This window comes from Thunnus thynnus, chromosome 22 (assembly GCF_963924715.1).
Source record: "Thunnus thynnus chromosome 22, fThuThy2.1, whole genome shotgun sequence".
Lineage (NCBI taxonomy): Eukaryota > Metazoa > Chordata > Actinopteri > Scombriformes > Scombridae > Thunnus > Thunnus thynnus.
The window spans coordinates 16,235,482-16,253,429 of NC_089538.1; the positions used below are offsets into that span (position 1 = coordinate 16,235,482).

Sequence of the window (17,948 nt, forward strand, 5' to 3'; positions counted from 1 at the left end):
TCTGTCAGGCATCATTTACTTCCAGGCTACTACTGATTTCAACTCAATCAAGCCCCGCCAAGAAATTACACGCTTTGCTTTGTCAATTAAGATAGTTATAACATCATGGCTGACGTTTTGGTCTACTAATATGACATAAAGAAGCGATATCCGTGTGCAGCTAGATGGAAATTTGTGCCTGAGAGACTAAATACTGAGTAAAATTAGACCTCTATATATAGGTGACGCTGGCTGTAACTACAGGCAGAATCGGTTTGCAGCAGTAGTGAGATGATGCTGTTGCTCCCGGTAATAAAGATATAATCATCTCTCATCGGCAGGTGAGTTAGCTACTTATGTTACCTAATTACTGTTTCCCCGAGGTTAGAGCTAACTGATGGCTTCCGCTAACGTCACATGATTGATGATTAAGGCGATATATCAGTTGGCGACTTTGCAAGCTAACCGCCGGTTACAGAGATGCTTCCTTTGCTGCTGAATGTAGGTTAATGTGATCAATACTCTTTGATTTTTTTCCCTCTTGTTTGATCCCATTGTAGGTGGACCCAGCTAAATGACTGGGGTCTGCATCCTCATCATTTCCTGCTGGTGGTTTGCTGTCATCCATCCATCCATCCAGCTGCAGATAACAGCCACATCCCTGCATGCAAAAGAGGGCAGAAGGCATCTGCTTCCTCTGACAAAAACCAAATCCTGAGGGTGATGGTGGCAAATTTTTCCAACAAGATATGAACATATATTGAGCTGTAGAGGCTGAATGCTCATGTGGACAGGAATAACTGTATAATGGCATTGGGACCTCCTACCTGAAGGGGTGATTATTTATTTTCCTGTTAGTCCATGTCCTGCAGGTATTCAAAGCTTGTCAGCTGAGAACCGGTTTCTCTCACAGGAATGACAATGACAGTTTACTGATCCATTTAAAGATTTCTAGGCCACCTGTAGCTTCCTCCTCAGTGTTTTTGGTCCATGGCAAAGGCATGACAAACTGACTCTGTTGACAAAAGGTGCTGACAGCTCCCTGGTATTAGTGTTCTTCCTGCTCTTATTCACTATTTGTAATAACTCCCCCCCCCTCCCGTTCCTGGGTATTCTGCAAAAATGACTACAGAGTGGGGTGAGAAATCCACAGCGGACCTCATGAGTAGGTATGTGTCCAAGGAAATGGGATATGGAGTACCTAAGGAAGGTTGGCGCATCTGTCTGGCACACGAGTTCAAGGAGAAGAGAAAACCCTTTCAAGCAAAAGATGTATCGCTGTCCAACGTCTTTGAGCACGTCGGCCTTGGAATCAGGTGAGACATTCACTCTTAGACCTTCTACTTTGTGTAAAAACACTACAAATGTGTTCTCTTTGCATGCAGTAGACTGACGAGAGGTGTAACACTGTGTGAATCCTTTTATATTTCACCTACAAAGTCATTTTCATTACATTATGGGGAGATGCAGATAAAAGAGATATTGAAGCAATAAATTTTCTAACAGTTGAGACACTGATGAGAGAGTAAAAAGCTACACAAACCGTCGTCTTTATAGGAGCTCAGGATTTCTTTTTGAGTGGCTCTTTCAGTTTACGCCTCCATAAGTGATAGCAACCTGTAGTTTATACCACTGAACCCCTGTGCATGTTTCTATGGTGTCGTACTGGGGGAGCCATTAGCCCACAGTGTCATGTTTCTAAGGCCACACCTGAGAGCAGGTGTGAAATGCAATCCTGCCTAGATGTGGTTCCCATAGACCCAAACAATCTTAAATATTCCTGCAGTCCAAGGATAGTAGAAGAAAATCAGGTCATTGCTCACATTGAGGCAGTTAGTTATGCTGCTTAAAAGATGCATTTCAACTGTATTAAACCAGTTTGTTCTTCAGTGCAGTGGGGTTTGTGTGTCTTATATTCTTTATTCAAGCTTGGTATTCTCACATCAGCAAAGTGGACAGTAACACAGGGTGCTCTCCGTAAATGTTTTATTAACTGACTGTGTTGTGAACATAAAAAGTTGAGGTTTCCTGAGGGAATAAACATGTCGTTGACCCCTCTTTACAGTGGTCTATGAGCTCTGGCTCAAGATTCAAGGGTAGTTTATTGTCAGTAAGTTGAAAGTAATTGCTCCACAATGGGTGTGGTGGTCTTTTATTCACAGTCTCACCAAATCGGCAGGAAACACACTGTGCACTTGTACAGTTTCCAGCGATATACAACTTTGCCTGAATCTCTGCGGTAGTATAGTCTGTCTGCAGCTGCAGGATTAAAAATTAAGCAGAGATCTTAACATCAGTTGTGTTTGTTTTCCCAACAAGCTGCTGACTGATTGTACTTCTTTGACAGATATGAAGTTGTACATTCTGCAGCTTTAGTGGATTGTTTGTTGGGCAGTTATCATTTAAATCGAGAGAGCGTGGCTTGATTGAGGCCTCCTAGGCTCAGTGTATTCCTCGTTATTGCTGTGGCTCCTTTGGGTATTTAAACTTAATAGCCCAAGCTTTTATACACCTTCTAATCTCCATCCAAATCACCACAATTATTGCTTCTACTTTTTTTTTTTATATTGACTCCGAAAGTGACCCCTTACAGCACAGCGTAAATGACAGCATGTGATTAACAGGCTGTCAGCTGGGCCTGTTATCTGTCAATCTGTCAATACTCAACCCAACTCAATAAACCCAGAAAGAGCTGTTAGAAAAGCTACAATAAACCACAAACTTGCATCACTGTTCAGAAACTTGTTGCAATGTTTCTGCAAAGCAAACAAACTGCTCTTTCAGTTTAGGCTGATACAAAAACAAATCTCTTTCCCATTTCTCATCCAAGGTGTGTTTCAGGAAGCTTTGTCGCCATGGCAAGATTTGTTAATTATCGCTCCGATGAAAGTGATGGTCGTTATGCATCAGAGAGAGACGGTTAAAAATTAGATCGCTGTTAAAGACAGGTATTGTCAAGCCCTCAGCTGTCCATCATCTGATTATGAGGTGCAGCAATGTGAGATCACTTGAATAATACAAATATTTAGTCACCACAGGTGAAAGGCTTGCCTGTACAGGTAACCACAGTTCCCTTCATGTCAGTAGCTTCCCTTTGCAAGAAAAGCACCCACATTGCTAGAAAAACAGAAATACTGTAAATTATCTGCTGTTTTTATACAGTTTTACCTAAAACTAAGCAGGTAACTGTGACACAATGAGCTCATGCACTATGTCTTATTGAAAGCTTTTAAGGGAAATGGAAGAAAAAAATGAAGACTACAATCTTTATGCTACTCCACTGCCATTCAGAGCACCAAAGTCCTATTCAATTGATGATATATCAATCGATTAATCAGTGGGGCTTGAAACTTTATCCTCTACTTTTATGCACTTGTGATGTATTGAACAAAATGGCAGCTTGAGCATACGCAAGTTAGATCCAGGTTAGCGCACTTGGCCTGTGTTCACAGATCCTGATCAGGGTGAGCACTATTGTTTGCATTCCAGCTGAGCTGCAGAACAACAAGATCCTGACAATGGCGTAACCTGCCGTGGCCTCAAATAGCACGCTTTAACGGATCCCATTCAGCTCCTCTTGACCGGAGCTGTATCGACGGGCCTTTGTTGTTTGTCTGGACCGATCCTTCCTGTCAAGTTATTCTTTATAATTACAGTCAGACACAGCAGCTGCACAGGATTTTCATCACAAGTTGAAAGTGCTTTGTGGCTGAAATGTTATTGATTATTCTGTTGTGTAAATCTTTAATGATGTAGATAGTTAATGAGCTATTATCTTCTGGTGTAAACCCTGCTATACAAGAAACATATAAATACTGTTGAAGCATTTATTTGGGTGTCATGGTGCTTGCACTTCTTGTTTCCTCCTCCTCCTCCTTACAGTGTCCTCCTAAAATGTTTTACGGACAAACAGATGGACTAGGGCACCCACAATCATCAGTGGTGGTAATAATTTAGCCTTGGTATTGGCCAGAGAAAGACATTTCCGTGAGGATGTCAGTTGCTCACTTGTCCAAACAGGAAGAAAGTCAGAAATTGCGGCTTCTGCAGCATAATTGCTCAGTTAATCAACCTGTCAGCTTGCTGCAGATATATTATGGTCATTCTGTGCAGTGGGACAGTGAGTGTCTCACTTATGTGCATATTTGCTCTCTTTCTCATTCTAGGATATATGTAACGAGGGGCATTATCAGCATTGCAGCCAGTTCTGTGCTGAACTAATGAATAAAATACAACTGCTCAACCAAAAACAGCAACTTTACTCTGCATATTGACAGAAAATCTACCGTGTGTTAGATCAGATTTCAGAGCATTAAGAGATTAATGACTCTGACGTTCACTGTGAACTTCTGAGCCTCTGGCCTGAGGCTTTAGGAGCTTTTTGAAATCTAACCTAATGAATATTTTACACGACAAACCTGGTGTCATGTGCTGCAACTAGACACACGTGCATAAACACACAAACTCGCTCTGTTAATATCAAAATACAGTTACCACTGTCACTTCATTCCCCTTGTTTTACAAGTGCTTCCCTTGTGCAGTTGCACAATTCCCTCTTTGCTCTCTGCCGCTGTGTGTGTGTGTGTGTGTGTGTGTGTGTGTGTGTGTGTGTAAATTGTCGACTGTTGGTTCCAGCTTTGGCCCAGAGGACTAAAGGCATGGAAACTGCTGTAGCCGCATTTAACAGACTATGAATAGAGAAAAATAAACAAGCGATGAGAAAAGGCATGTTTACTAATTGCACATGTGCTTGTGATGGTAACTTGGAATGTCCTTTGAAAATGAAAAAGCATCCCTAATCATAACCTTTTAACACATGACTGTAGTTGTAGCACATGTTTCCCCCACAGGTCATGTTTAATTGGCTGACTCTGTATCTAAATGTCTGTTTTCCTCGCTTGTTTTTAGCCATCTTTTTGTTAACTGTCGCATTTGTATCCTTCCGTTTGTGATTCATGAGGTGATCGGTGTACATCTGTGTTTGTTCAGGTATCTCAAATGGTGGTACAAGAAGACTCAGGTGGAAAAAAAGGCTCCATTCATTGATATGTTTCGTGCCCAACCCCTACGACAAATATATGGTGAGTCAAAGTCTGTGCTGCTATAAAATGTGTTTAACATGTCTATGTAAATGAATTACATGAAAGTTTATGGCTGGATTTGGAAAAACATGTGGTGGAACATGGATTTGTTTCTGTGGACTCGTGACTATCAATCTAGTGTAATTCTGATTAATGATTCTGTCTAATCTGACTCCTTGAATTTCACCAATTCAGTCAGAAAAGTCTGCACACTAATCCGTCTGCTCCTGCTGTTTGTGTTTCTTGATAAGACATCAGTCTGATATCTACTTTGACACTGACTACAGTAGAAATCTGCACACCGTTGGGTCGACTCCCACGGCTTCACCTCTCATGAACACATGATGATGGCCTCAACAAACACAAACTCTGAGCACAGATTAGTGTGTGGAGTCTATTCCTGTTGTAGCTGTGACCTTTTGATAGTTAGTCAGTCAGTCAGTAAGACACCTGGAGTCACAAAAGCCCAAATTTATCCATCAAGCCATCATTAGCGTCTGGCTGTAACCCGGTTTTCAACATGTAGACATTTTTTACATTGTGCAAAACATACAAATCCTAAATAATTTGCTGTATCGCCCGGTCTTAGTTGACACTGTACTCCTCATTTGTAGGTGCTCCACTCGGCGGTATCGGAGGAGGTACCATCACAAGAGGTTGGAGGGGCGAGTTCTGTAGATGGCAACTGAACCCTGGGATGTACCACTACAAAACTGTCACAGCCAATCAGGTATATACAGTCCTGAGAAGACTAAGTCATGCAGAATTAGTTTATCAATGGAAATTTAACTGGCTTTATATATGTTGGTTCTTTTAAAAAGTCTTAGCAGAATGGTTCTCTTGAGTTATTTGAATATCGGCAAACAAAGTCCAGCAGCCGGTTAGTCAAGGTATGCATTGTAGATAAGTAGTCACTTATCTCTAGATGTCGGTTGGTGTAGATGTCATAAAAGTGTTAGCAGAAAGGACGTTTTTTCATGTTTGTCATTCATTTAATGAATGAACCGTTTCTGTCAAGCACCAGTCAAATGTTGAAGAGAAGATAAACCTTTATAGCATTTACAAACAGTCGAAGTCTACATTAATTGATCCATTTTGCTGTTTGGCAGTGTGATTTTACTTTTTATCTGGGCTAGAAGAAACAAAACATCACACCATCAATGCAGCCACATCAGAGTTAATTACCAGAACAATTTTAAACCACTTCAAACATTTACTGTAACAGATTTTGTTGTCTATCCCTTAAAAAAAGCTGTGATTTACAGCAGCACTCAATAGATGCACAGGGTCAAATCTATTGGCAGCAGCCCCAGTAAACAAGCATGCGATGCATCCCAAAGATATGGTATGTTTGGAAAAAAAGGGCGTGACTCTGTTTGGCCCTGTAAAAACTGTCCCCCACTGTCATTATCACTGTTATGCTCTCTGCTTAAGAGACTTGTAGAACAAACAGCTGGATGCACACTCAAGTGTAGACATTTCCTCATTCTGGGAATTGTAGAAAGATGAGGAGGTTTAAAAGGGGTCAATGCACTATACGGAAAACAAAAACCCTCTTTCTAATGACTGATGTCTAATGTCATATCTGCCTTTTAACATACTCATAAACAAAGATGAAAAAAAATCACTATATGTTGACATGTTTTCCTTCATCTCAGTTCACAGTGTGTTTGCGTCGTGGAGGACAAACAGTCTACCAACAGGTGCTATCTGTAGAGCGTCCGCCCACGTTACAAGGCTGGAACTGGGGCTACTGCGGAGAGTACGCCTTCTACCACGCCTTGTACCCCCGTGCCTGGACCGTCTACCATCTTCCAGGACAGAATGTCACCCTCACCTGCCGACAGGTTTCCCCGGTCATCCCGCACGACTACCAGGTAACTGAGGCGTCCCTGGATTTCACACGGCACAACAGGCTTATGATACCTTTGTCTGGCGTTCGCAACTGGCTTTAAATATTCTAGAAAATTTAATGTGTTTTTTAAAATGAATCGATTGCAGATTCAACCATGACTTCTCGGTCATTAAGACGTTTAATCATGTTGCATCATGTCTTACCCCATATTGAGCCAATTTGACCAAACAGTAACTAGAAGGAATACCCACAAACTTATCAAAATATTACGGAGGTTACAGAGTGTCCAGATATAAGAATTAGTGTCCAGTTTTTATTGATTACCTCTGAGTATCATTATTGATACTTGTTCATACTGACAGTTTGACAATAACTTGAATACCTCTCTTGTTTTAAGTTGTTTTTTTTAAGTTGCAAATATAATCTAAATTAGTTATTTAGCTTTTTGGATCCCAAAACATCCCAAAACCTTTCTGTGCATGTGCTATTGTTGGGCATTGCATCAAAGAGCCTGAGAGCTGCAACAAGGAATGTTTTACATAGTCTACATTGTCATGAGGCTCTATAAAAAGTTATTTTTACTAGGGATGTGCAGAGAGGCCAGTATTTGTGTTTACATCTGTATTCGTTAAGGCAGCACAATTATTTGTATTTGTAGTTGTATTTGAATAAAAGAAAAAACTACTACTACTTTACTACACTTCTAATTTTAGGGTGTTAAAGTAAGTAAGAAATCATAAAACTTAATTGCCATTTTTTTCTTCCCAAAAACAAATAATTTTCAAATATATGTACAAAATAAATATTCATAAAAATCCACTATTTGTGCTTATTCGGATACTGTATTCGGATTCAGCTCCACCCCTAATTTCTGTGTACCTGTCCCTTCTCTCAGGACTCCAGTCTGCCAGTGGCAGTATTTGTGTGGGACATAGAGAACAAGAACGACTACGCTCTAGATGTCTCCATCATGTTCACCATGGTCAACGGGTCGGGACACAAGGATGACAAGAGCGGGGGACACTGGAACGAACCATTCCACCTGGAGAAGGAGGGGGAGGCAGTGTCTGGGGTCTTGCTACATCACTGCACTACAGTGAACCCTTATACTCTGTGCATCGCGGCCCGAGAGCAGGTTTGATTTGAGGTTATGATTTTAGCAGCTGTAGTAGCTTGTTCATTGCACAAGCAATTCTTAAGATTTGTAACAATAGTCTGTGTTATTTATAAGCGGATTTATAATAATCAAGTTTTTTCTTTGTGAAATCAGTCTTAATGAGCATTAGGTTTTAGATTTAACAAGAGAGGTTTTTGATTTTGTGCACGTCTTAACAGCCTGACAGGGAAATCAGTCATCAGACAGCGTTCAGTCCAAAGGGAACCTGCAGCGGTTTGTGGAGTGACCTCATCAATGATGGACGGCTGGACTCTCCGACAGGTCAGCAATTAAAACACTGTTAGTGGGAGGATGAGACAGATTCATACTCAAACAGAAATCGAACTAAAAGTTGAAGAAGAGGAAAAAACGCAATAAAACACCCAGAAAAACAAGCTTGAGCAGGATAATAAGCATTTATCAAGAGATGTACATTATAAACAATTTTTATGTTACACTTTTCAACACATGGGTTACAAAGTGCTTCACAAGCATAAGATATAGAGAAATATAACTTAGAAATGCTGACAAAAATGGAACTTTTTAAAGTTAATCATTAAGAAAAAGACATACTTGCAGAGTCAAACACATTTTGGAGTGTAGATCATGTTCCAGCCTTAAAAGCCGCAGTCACATATAATAAACTACTAACTTTTTGAGTTTGATAGAGATGCCATAAGACGTACACTAACCTTCCTCAGTATCTTCTGCTCCCTCTTTGTCTTACTTCTACAGGCTCCAGCCCCCCGACACCCAAGGGAGAGAAGGTCGCAGCAGCGCTGGCTGTGAGCTGCTCCGTGCCGGCTCAGAGCCACAATACACTGGAGTTCTGCCTGGCATGGGACATGCCCAAAATCACCTTCGGGTCTAGGGAGAGGGAGCATATCAGGTATGTTGCGTTGCTGAAAGGTAAACAAGCTGGAGATGATTGTCATATATTCATTTCACTGAAACGTGCCGAGACAAAGGTTTTATTTTATACATCTAAAAGCCTCACTGCCTCTTTAGGAAGTAAGTGAGAAAAGAGTGAGGGAGAGGAAAAGAAAGCACAACAGAGAGAGAGAGTGGTGAGCATAAAAGCAAAACTAAACAGAAAACTAAACACATTACATGGTCTGTATGTCATTGTGGTTACTGAATACAAATATATACAAATAAAACTCTCAGCAACACTCGGGTAGTGGCCACACAGCGGTTTTCACTGCTGAATGCTGAAATGTCATCGCCCTCAATAACAGAATCTGCAACCACATTGCAAATATCCAACATGATTGATATGTGAGGATTCTCTCCAGCGTCGGTTGCATCGCTCAGAACAGCAGGGTGTTGATCACCTCATAGTGGGTGATGAAAAGCCACTACTAAGTGTGCATTCTGGCTGGTGAGCGTGCTGGCCCTGCTGGATCGGCTATTGGGAGGTAGTTGACAATGTCCACCGTGTCCTATTTCACAGCCCAAGGACTAAATATGATTGACATGCAAACACAAGGGTCAGTCCTGCAGAAGTGTCTCTTAGCAAGTTTTTCCAGTTTCATACCCAAGTCTGACCTCTGACCTCACTGAGGAAAAACTTGCAGTTCATTACCAGTTCAGTTACTAAGCAACATTTTTAAAACTGCTAACCTTTGTTAGAAATGTTTTCTGCTTCCCGCCTTTGTTAATGAACATAAAGCGTTTTTGTGTCACCGTCATCCAGCCCGTGACTTTTCTGTTTCCAGGAGGTATACTCGTTACTATGGAACCAACGGGGATGCGTCGCCCTCCCTCAGTCACTACGCTCTAACACGCTACAAACAGTGGGAGAAGAGCATTGAGGAGTGGCAAAGACCCATACTGCAGGACAGGTAAGAGTTCACAACTGCAGGTTAAATGAAAAACAATTCTAATTTATGATGACCTCAATGCTAATCAGTGTTGTTGCTTTTATCCCATTTAAAAAGTAGACATCCAATTTTCAGACTTTGAATGCTTATTATAGTTTATAATAGTTTATTACGGCTGTTCACCTCAGCTTGTACATTCACCTGTGCCTTGCAGTTCTCTCCCCTCCTGGTACAAGTCAGCCCTGTTCAATGAGTTGTACTTTGTGGCGGATGGAGGGACGGTGTGGACGGAGCTACCAGAGGATGCTGATGTCAGTGGCGGCATGCGAAGCGAGAACGGGGGGCTGCCAGCTCAACCTGCTGTCATCAAGGAGTACGGTCGCTTTGCCTACCTAGAAGGTAACTACCAAGGAAACAAGTTAGTCTGCAAGACGCAGCAGTTTGTGTCATAATATGTTAGTAGTTTGTACTAAACCACAACATCCATGTGGTCAGAACTGAGAATAATGTGATCATCATGTATTTCTTTCCCATTCAAATCTATTCAAAAAGAAATCTTTCTTCAGAAATCTACTTTCAGCTACAATGCAAACAACCAGAGCCTTACATTTATTAAGAAACTTGCAATTCTAGAGATTAAAAAAGGTTTATTAAGCAAAAATTAGGAGACAATTCTTTCTCCTCTTATGCATATAATGACGCACATAACTACACTATTGTTTCCCAGGTCAGGAGTACAGGATGTACAACACATACGACGTGCACTTCTATGCTTCTTTTGCACTTATCATGCTGTGGCCCAAACTTGCCTTGAGTGTGCAATATGATATCGGTGAGTGGAATGTTTTTATCTTAGTGCTTTATCACATTGGAGGATGTGTATTTCTTAAAGACCATACCAGGCCCGCATTTCACAGCTTAAATCTCTTCTCAGCTGGCAGTGTGGTTCAGAGGGACCCAACAGAGAGACTCCATCTGATGAGTGGGGTGTGTTCTCCCGTCAAGGCCAAAAACGTGGTGCCTCACGATATCGGAGACCCAGGTAGGAAAAAGAAAATATCATAAACTACAGCAGCTCTGAGGGGAGTTAAATAGAATATCTTAATGTTTTTTTTACACTAAAAGCCTTTATTGAAGGACGATGTCTGTGGTTCTGCACATTTTTACAAATAATTTACACTTCTATGACCTGTATGGATGCTTGTTATTTCCCAAAATATACAATAATCCATCAGAGATCAGATTTATTTAAGTTATTTTACCATCATACAGATAGAAGCACAAGCTAATTTAGTTTTGATTAGACTAAAATCTCTTCTCATGAACTGTCACTGAGTGCTGTAACGTTGACCCTGTTCCTAGATGACGAGCCATGGCAAAGGGTGAATGCCTACCTCATTCATGACACTGCAGACTGGAAGGACCTGAACCTGAAGTTTGTCCTGCAGGTCTACAGGGACTTTCATATCACCCAGGACAGCCAGTATCTGCAGGACATGTGGCCCATCTGCCAGGTATAACTGACTGCTGTAGTCTTAAAGGTACACTGTGGAGTTTCTGACTAAACATGGATGTAAACAACTCAGGATTTAAAATACTTCTCTAACAATCCTATGCACGAAAGTTGGATAAATTCAGACATAATTGACATAAGTGGTCTCTTAATTATTCCCTGTGTAGATTTGTATTTTGTCTCTTGTACAAGTAAAACAAAACTTGAGTGTATTGGATTATTTGGTCACTTTTTTGCACTCAGCTGTCTTATTCCGGTTTGTCTGCTAGGCGGTGATGGAGTCAGAGATAAAGTTTGACCTAGATGGAGACGGCCTGATAGAGAACTCCGGATATGCTGACCAGACCTACGACGGCTGGACAGTGACTGGACCAAGGTGAGAGTTTAAGGAGCATTTGCAGCCCGGAGAATGAACAATGTGAGTGGAGATTAAGGTTTCTACATAGGCATTGTTACGAAATTAGATAAAAATGTGGACGAGTGAAAAGAATCTCCCCTAATCACAGTACACAGTAGGCGTGGGACGATATGAACATTTTATGGCACCATTATCCTCGCCAAAATAATTTAACGATATTATCGTGATAATCATCAAAATATGCTTAAAACTCTTAAAATGGCATTAAAACATACTAGAATCGCTTTACCTTACATTTTTTTAAGAAACAAATTTTGTTATTACATCATAGGGCACTTTTTTTTGTGTGAACATCCTTATTAGTGAAAAACGAACAAAGACAGATTCAGACTCTCGCCAACACACAGCAGGTAATCACAATGAGAGAAAAAAATCCATCCGCCCATTTCCACCACTTATCCGGGACCGGGTCACGGTGGCATCAGACTGAATAAGGAAACACAGACATCCCAGCAATGCTCTCCAACTCCTCCTGGGGGATACTGAGGTGTTCCCAGGCAAGAAGAGCTATGTAATCCCTCCAGCGTGTTCTGGGTCTGCCCCGGCCGGGCCGGACATGCCTGGAACTCCTCCAGAGGGAGGCGTCCAGGAGGCGTCCTAACCAGGTGCCCAAACCACCTCAGCTGGCTCCTTATGATGCCAAAAGAAACATTAATAAAAAGAATCAACCTGATATCCAAGCATTCGCGTTCCCAGCCTTCAGCCGTGACGAATGACTGGATGCAGGTTCCCCCTCGTGGCAAAAGTCAATTCAAAATAAATCAGGAAATCAATAAGACTGTACGTTAGTGAGCTAGACAGCTGAGATATTCATGATTATCCAATAATGGAAATTCACCACGATTAAATTATCTTGAGTGTTTTTATCCCAATATAAGATAAAATCTTATATACTCCAGTTACTTCAGTCATTTCAAATATTATAATTTGATGTAAAAAAAAATAAAACTATGATTTAGCATAGTGCTCAATGATAAGGCCCACTCACTGTTAGAACACACAGCCAATGGCAAAGCCCTTTAAAATAGTCTAACCCTATTAAGAAATTGGGAGCCTCGAAGCACACTTATCCTCTTATTTTGATTAAATTAAATCTAATCCCTAACAGGTCCTTGTTATTAATTGACTCCTCAAAGAAAGACAACTGCTTTGTCATCATTAGCTTTACAAGTTGAAGTTTGAATTGGTTGTCAGGGAGGAACGGAGAGAGGGAAGGAAATGAAAATGGAAAAAGCATGACTGGTGAGCAAGAAAAACTGATTCATCTGAAGCTGCAGTGCTTCTGTTTTTTTCTAAATGTGACCAGCAAGCTTGTTTGGGTTCAGAGGTTGTTACCCAGATGAAAGTCATGTTGCTTCCAAAACTAACAGTTCTTGTTTACAACTTATTTTTGTTAATCTTTTTAACTTGAAGATAGTGGAGGCAGGGCTCAGTCAAAAAGTTTAAAAGCTGGAGGATCAACTTTACTTTAACTAAATGATTATTATCATTATTATTATTATTTAATGTGCAAATTGTGTGTTGTTTAATTGAACGTGGATTCAAAGCAGCTATGAATCTTATTACACCGTCCAACAAAGTAAATTAAAAGTCAGTTCTTTATGTGTTGAAACACTGTAACCTGCCACCCATTGGTTGAAATGTACTTGAAGTCAAACTTCAGCGTTATGTCATTACAGATTACATTTGACTCTTAATTGCACACCGGGTTTTTATGTAAATCTTGTTTGCTTCTGTCCTCGTATTTATATTTTACAGTGCGTACTGTGGTGGGTTGTGGTTGGCGTCATTGTGTGTGATGTGTAAGATGGCCAGACTGGTGGACAAAGAGGAGACATACCAACATTACAGAGACATCCTGGACAGAGGCAGCGCCGCTTTTGATAAACTGCTATGGAACGGTAAGTTTAAACATCCATTTATTTTGTTCAATATACTGTATGTACGGGCGAATCGAGCCAGTTGTATTTACTGCTGGTTTTAAAAATACACAAATCTTGTATTAATTCAAAACTCTTCAAATGCTAAACAATTTGAGACATGAGTTTAAAAAAAAAATCAGTTAAAAAAATAGAAGAAAAACAAAACCTAGGGGCTTAGCTACCTTCTAGCTGTGGTGTAGTCATGCAGCTGTTGTTTTCAGTTCAGTCCAAGTTATTTTTAAGTCCCTTGAGATTTGAAATGCCTTCCTTTTTTTTTTTTTGTATTTTTCCATCCTGTTTAGGCAAGTACTACAACTATGACAGCAGTGGGAGAGATCTGTCTAACAGTGTCATGTCTGACCAGTGTGCTGGCCACTGGTTCCTGAGGGCGTCTGGGCTGGGAGACGAAGACTACCAGGCAAGTATAGCTGCAAGTATATACAGTAGTTGTAAATCAAATTAGTTGATAAATCAATAAGTCAGTCGACAGAAAAATTGTCTGCAACTATTGAGATAATTTGGCATTTTTGCTTAAAGAATAAATAAACTTAAAATGACAAACATTTGCTGCTTTTCTATATTTTATTTAATTGTAAATTGAATATTTTTGGGTTTTGAACCAATATTTAAAGATGTATTTACAATGTGCATTTTCCACTATTGTCTGACATTTTATAGACAAAATGATTCATCCAAACAATAATTGGCAGATTGATTGATAATGAAAATAATTGTTAGTTGCAACCCTACAGGCAAGTAGGGTTGCAACTAACAATTGATACTGGGACGATGCTGCTTAGTATGTTGAATGAAATGCTCCAACGTTCACTACAAATGTTTTATAATCAACTACTTATAATAAACACACTTAATAACTTCAGTATATTTAAAGTTGGCAACTAAAATTGTTTTTTAAATACTGCCAAGAGTCAGCTGTGATTTATTCAAATCTAGTTAACAGATTATTGCACTCAGTACATTATTTTGTGCTCCTTTCCTCATGCCAAGAAGCAAGTTGTATGAACTCTCAATGTTTTCAGAGTAACTTTGTGGTCTTAACATTGCTTCCTCTCTCTCTCCTCTAGGCTTTTCCAAAAGAAAAGATCATCAGTGCATTAAAATCAGTCTTTGACTTGAATGTAATGAGCTTTGCTGGAGGCCAGATGGGTGCAGTTAATGGTATGCGCCCAGAAGGAGTGCCTGATCGCTCCAGCGTCCAGTCAGATGAGGTTTGGATTGGAGTGGTGTATGGACTGGCAGCCACTATGATCCATGAGGTATGTGTGTGTGTGTGTGTGTGTGTGTGTGTGTGTGTGTGTTTGTGTGTGTTAGTATCTACTTCACATTCAAGGGATGAAAGATCAGGTGTATCATAGTCACGTGTTGTTGCTGTTGAACTGAAGTAACATCTACTGTTTTTCTCACCACATCTGGTTATTTTTTATACAGTATGAATCACTTTTTTTTGTTTTGTGTCACATATGTAGCTGAGGAATGACTCAAAACATATTGAATCCTGACACTAACTTGATGTGTAATAGAACTGTTCATTTTATGAAAACATGGATCAATACTCACAAGTGCATAGAGTTCAAAAGAGTTCATCTCACTTATGTTTTTAAGAGGTAAAAGACCCCTAACACTCACAAGTGATTTGAAGCCTACTGTCTTGATTAGTTTTGTTGTATTTTTCCATGATTAAGAGTTTTTTTTTTTTAACCTTTTGGACAAAACCATGCGAGCTTTTCCCCAGTCTATTGCCAAGCTAAGTCAACCATCTTCTAGCTCTAGCTTAATTAATATTTAACAGACAGATACAAAAGTAGTATTTATCTTTTTTATCTACCTCTCAAAAAAGCAAATAAGTCTATTTCCCAACATGTCTACTCCTACCGTTCTTTTTAAGTTAACACCCATGTTTCTATTTAAAACGTTTGAAAGTAACTTGATAGCTGATAACAAGTGTATGTTTGTATGACTGGTAGTGTTTACTGTGGCTGTCTTCCTTCTCAGGGTATGCGGGAGGAAGGAATGCGCACAGCAGAGGGTTGCTACCGGACTGTGTGGGAGAGGTTGGGCATGGCCTTCCAGACCCCTGAAGCCTACTGTGAGAAGGGTATCTATCGCTCTCTGGCCTACATGAGGCCTCTAAGCGTCTGGGCCATGCAGCTGGCCCTGAACACTTCACACAAGGATCAGACCACATCGTCTCAAACTGGAGCCACGGACAAGGAGCAGGGACAGGATTTGAGAGAAAATCAGAGCTAGGACCCTGAGCCATCAGACTTGAAATCGACGACCTCCAAACTCTCCTGCAGCCGCCACTCATCTGCACTCCCACCATGCAGTGCTCCATTTGATGGGTTACAAACATTGAATTAAACGGTCTACAGTTTCAGATGTTTTGTCATTTGAGGCCTGAGGTCAGAATTATGATGGTTCGTGCTTGGAAAAGTCAGTATCGACTATAGATCACTGTATTGTTGTTAGGTGAGGAGAAGAGACTGCAAATAGTGTGCTGATTTTTAAGAGTCGTGCAGTATAGGGTGATAGCCAGGCAATGTCAAAATCATAGCCAGCGTGTATTGCTAATTAAAAATTGACCCTGTGTTTGAGAAGCATATTGTCTATCTGCACGCATGTACACACACATGCAAGCACTACATTTCACAGTTCACCATCATGTCAAAAATAATGTATATATGCTAAATATTTTAGGACTGTTGTCTGTTATTATACCTGCCACATGTAACCATTATTTTCTTTTAACAGTTGAGTACACCAGAGGGCCTCTTAATATATCAGATCAGTTACAAATCATTACTAGACCAGAAATATTTAAACTTAAAGTAAATTAGAAGATCTTCTCCCCCCTTCATTTATATTTGAATGCTGTACTCAGTGATGTAAAATGTGATGAGTAGTGTTGGAAATCAAGTCTGAAAAAATATAGTTTTTCTTTCTTTTTTTTAAAATAGCGTTTGGTGCCTTGTTGCATGTTGACCTGTATCTACAGTCTATTATGTAGCGGCAACATTTATCATGTTTTATAAAGTCCAATACTCATGACAATCATGCTGAATAAATCACTGAATAAGATACAACAGGCTGTTCATTATGCTGTTAATTAAATGTATAGTAGTTCTGAAATGGAGATAATTAGGACCCAGGACCTGATCAATGTCAAACCTATTCAAAAACAAACTTTTGAGTTTTACTTTCAAATTAATTTAATCACCATTTTGGCTCTGTGTGGAAAGTAAGAAAATTTTCTCTGGCAGTTATCATTTTTGTGTCTTTTTGAGCTCCTTATCATGTCACTGGTTCAATGACACCAATAATTCTTGTCTTCTAGACAAGTGATTCACTCTCTGGTCTGTTTCTGCAGTAAAGACGGAGACACCTTCAACTGGTCAACAGAAACTCCCATAGGTTAAAATGAGCTTACATAACACTTCTAGGATACGCTACTCTCTCCATTCAAAATGAATATCTGGTGATGCTGAATCTGTAATTAAGTCTTTAAATTTAGTATAACCCCAAATTTGTCTTTTTTTTATTTCCAGAAAAATAAATTGATATTTGGGCCAATATAGTGATCTACAAGGACATGAGAATTATTGAGGTTCTAGTTGTCAATAAGATATGGGTGGCATATTTAAGAAAAAAACTGAATAAATGATTAGAAAAACTTGTATGAATAAAATCAATGGAGAAACATATGCAAGGCATATGAAATTCACTGAATAGTTTCAGTATTATGTGAATTATGTGCTATAGCCTTTTTGGTCACCAGACCTCAACCCAATTGAGCACCTCAAGTATGAGATTTTGGACCGAATATTAAATGAGTGAATATCTTTTCAATGAATGATATTCAATGGTTTTCCCTTAAGTTTCTAACCCATATGCATGTTTAACTTATTTATACAGTATGTGCATACATGCTTTGTGTTCACAGGAGCTACTAAATGCTAGTAGTGACTCAACATTTCTGTGGTGAAAGTCATTGCCAATAAGATATACATAATATGTCCTAAAATTAAGACCAGGGTTTATGAAAAACTGAAATTTCCTCTAAACAAAAGTTTCTATGAAATGCATGACAGTTACATAAATAAAAAAATAACCACACGAGCAATTAAAAGACAAACGATTCATGAAGTATTATATAGGCATAAAGTGGAGGCTGAGTATTCGG

At 39.8% G+C, this 17,948-nt stretch overlaps 1 protein-coding gene across 1 annotated transcript; it reads left to right on the top strand.

Annotated features, from left to right (window-relative positions):
* The first annotated feature begins 137 nt into the window (after nt 1–137).
* On the top strand, nt 138–16,851 carry gba2 (glucosidase, beta (bile acid) 2). Its single transcript, XM_067579201.1, has 18 exons — nt 138–320; nt 540–1,295; nt 4,969–5,060; nt 5,675–5,790; nt 6,719–6,937; nt 7,811–8,050; nt 8,251–8,353; nt 8,807–8,960; nt 9,790–9,915; nt 10,109–10,293; nt 10,622–10,726; nt 10,829–10,936; nt 11,257–11,408; nt 11,677–11,783; nt 13,584–13,726; nt 14,050–14,165; nt 14,833–15,024; nt 15,761–16,851. The coding sequence occupies exons 2-18, from the start codon at nt 1,102–1,104 to the stop codon at nt 16,013–16,015; spliced, it is 2,607 nt and encodes an 868-aa protein (XP_067435302.1). The 5' UTR covers nt 138–320; nt 540–1,101; the 3' UTR covers nt 16,016–16,851.
* Nucleotides 16,852–17,948: the final 1,097 nt, after the last annotated feature.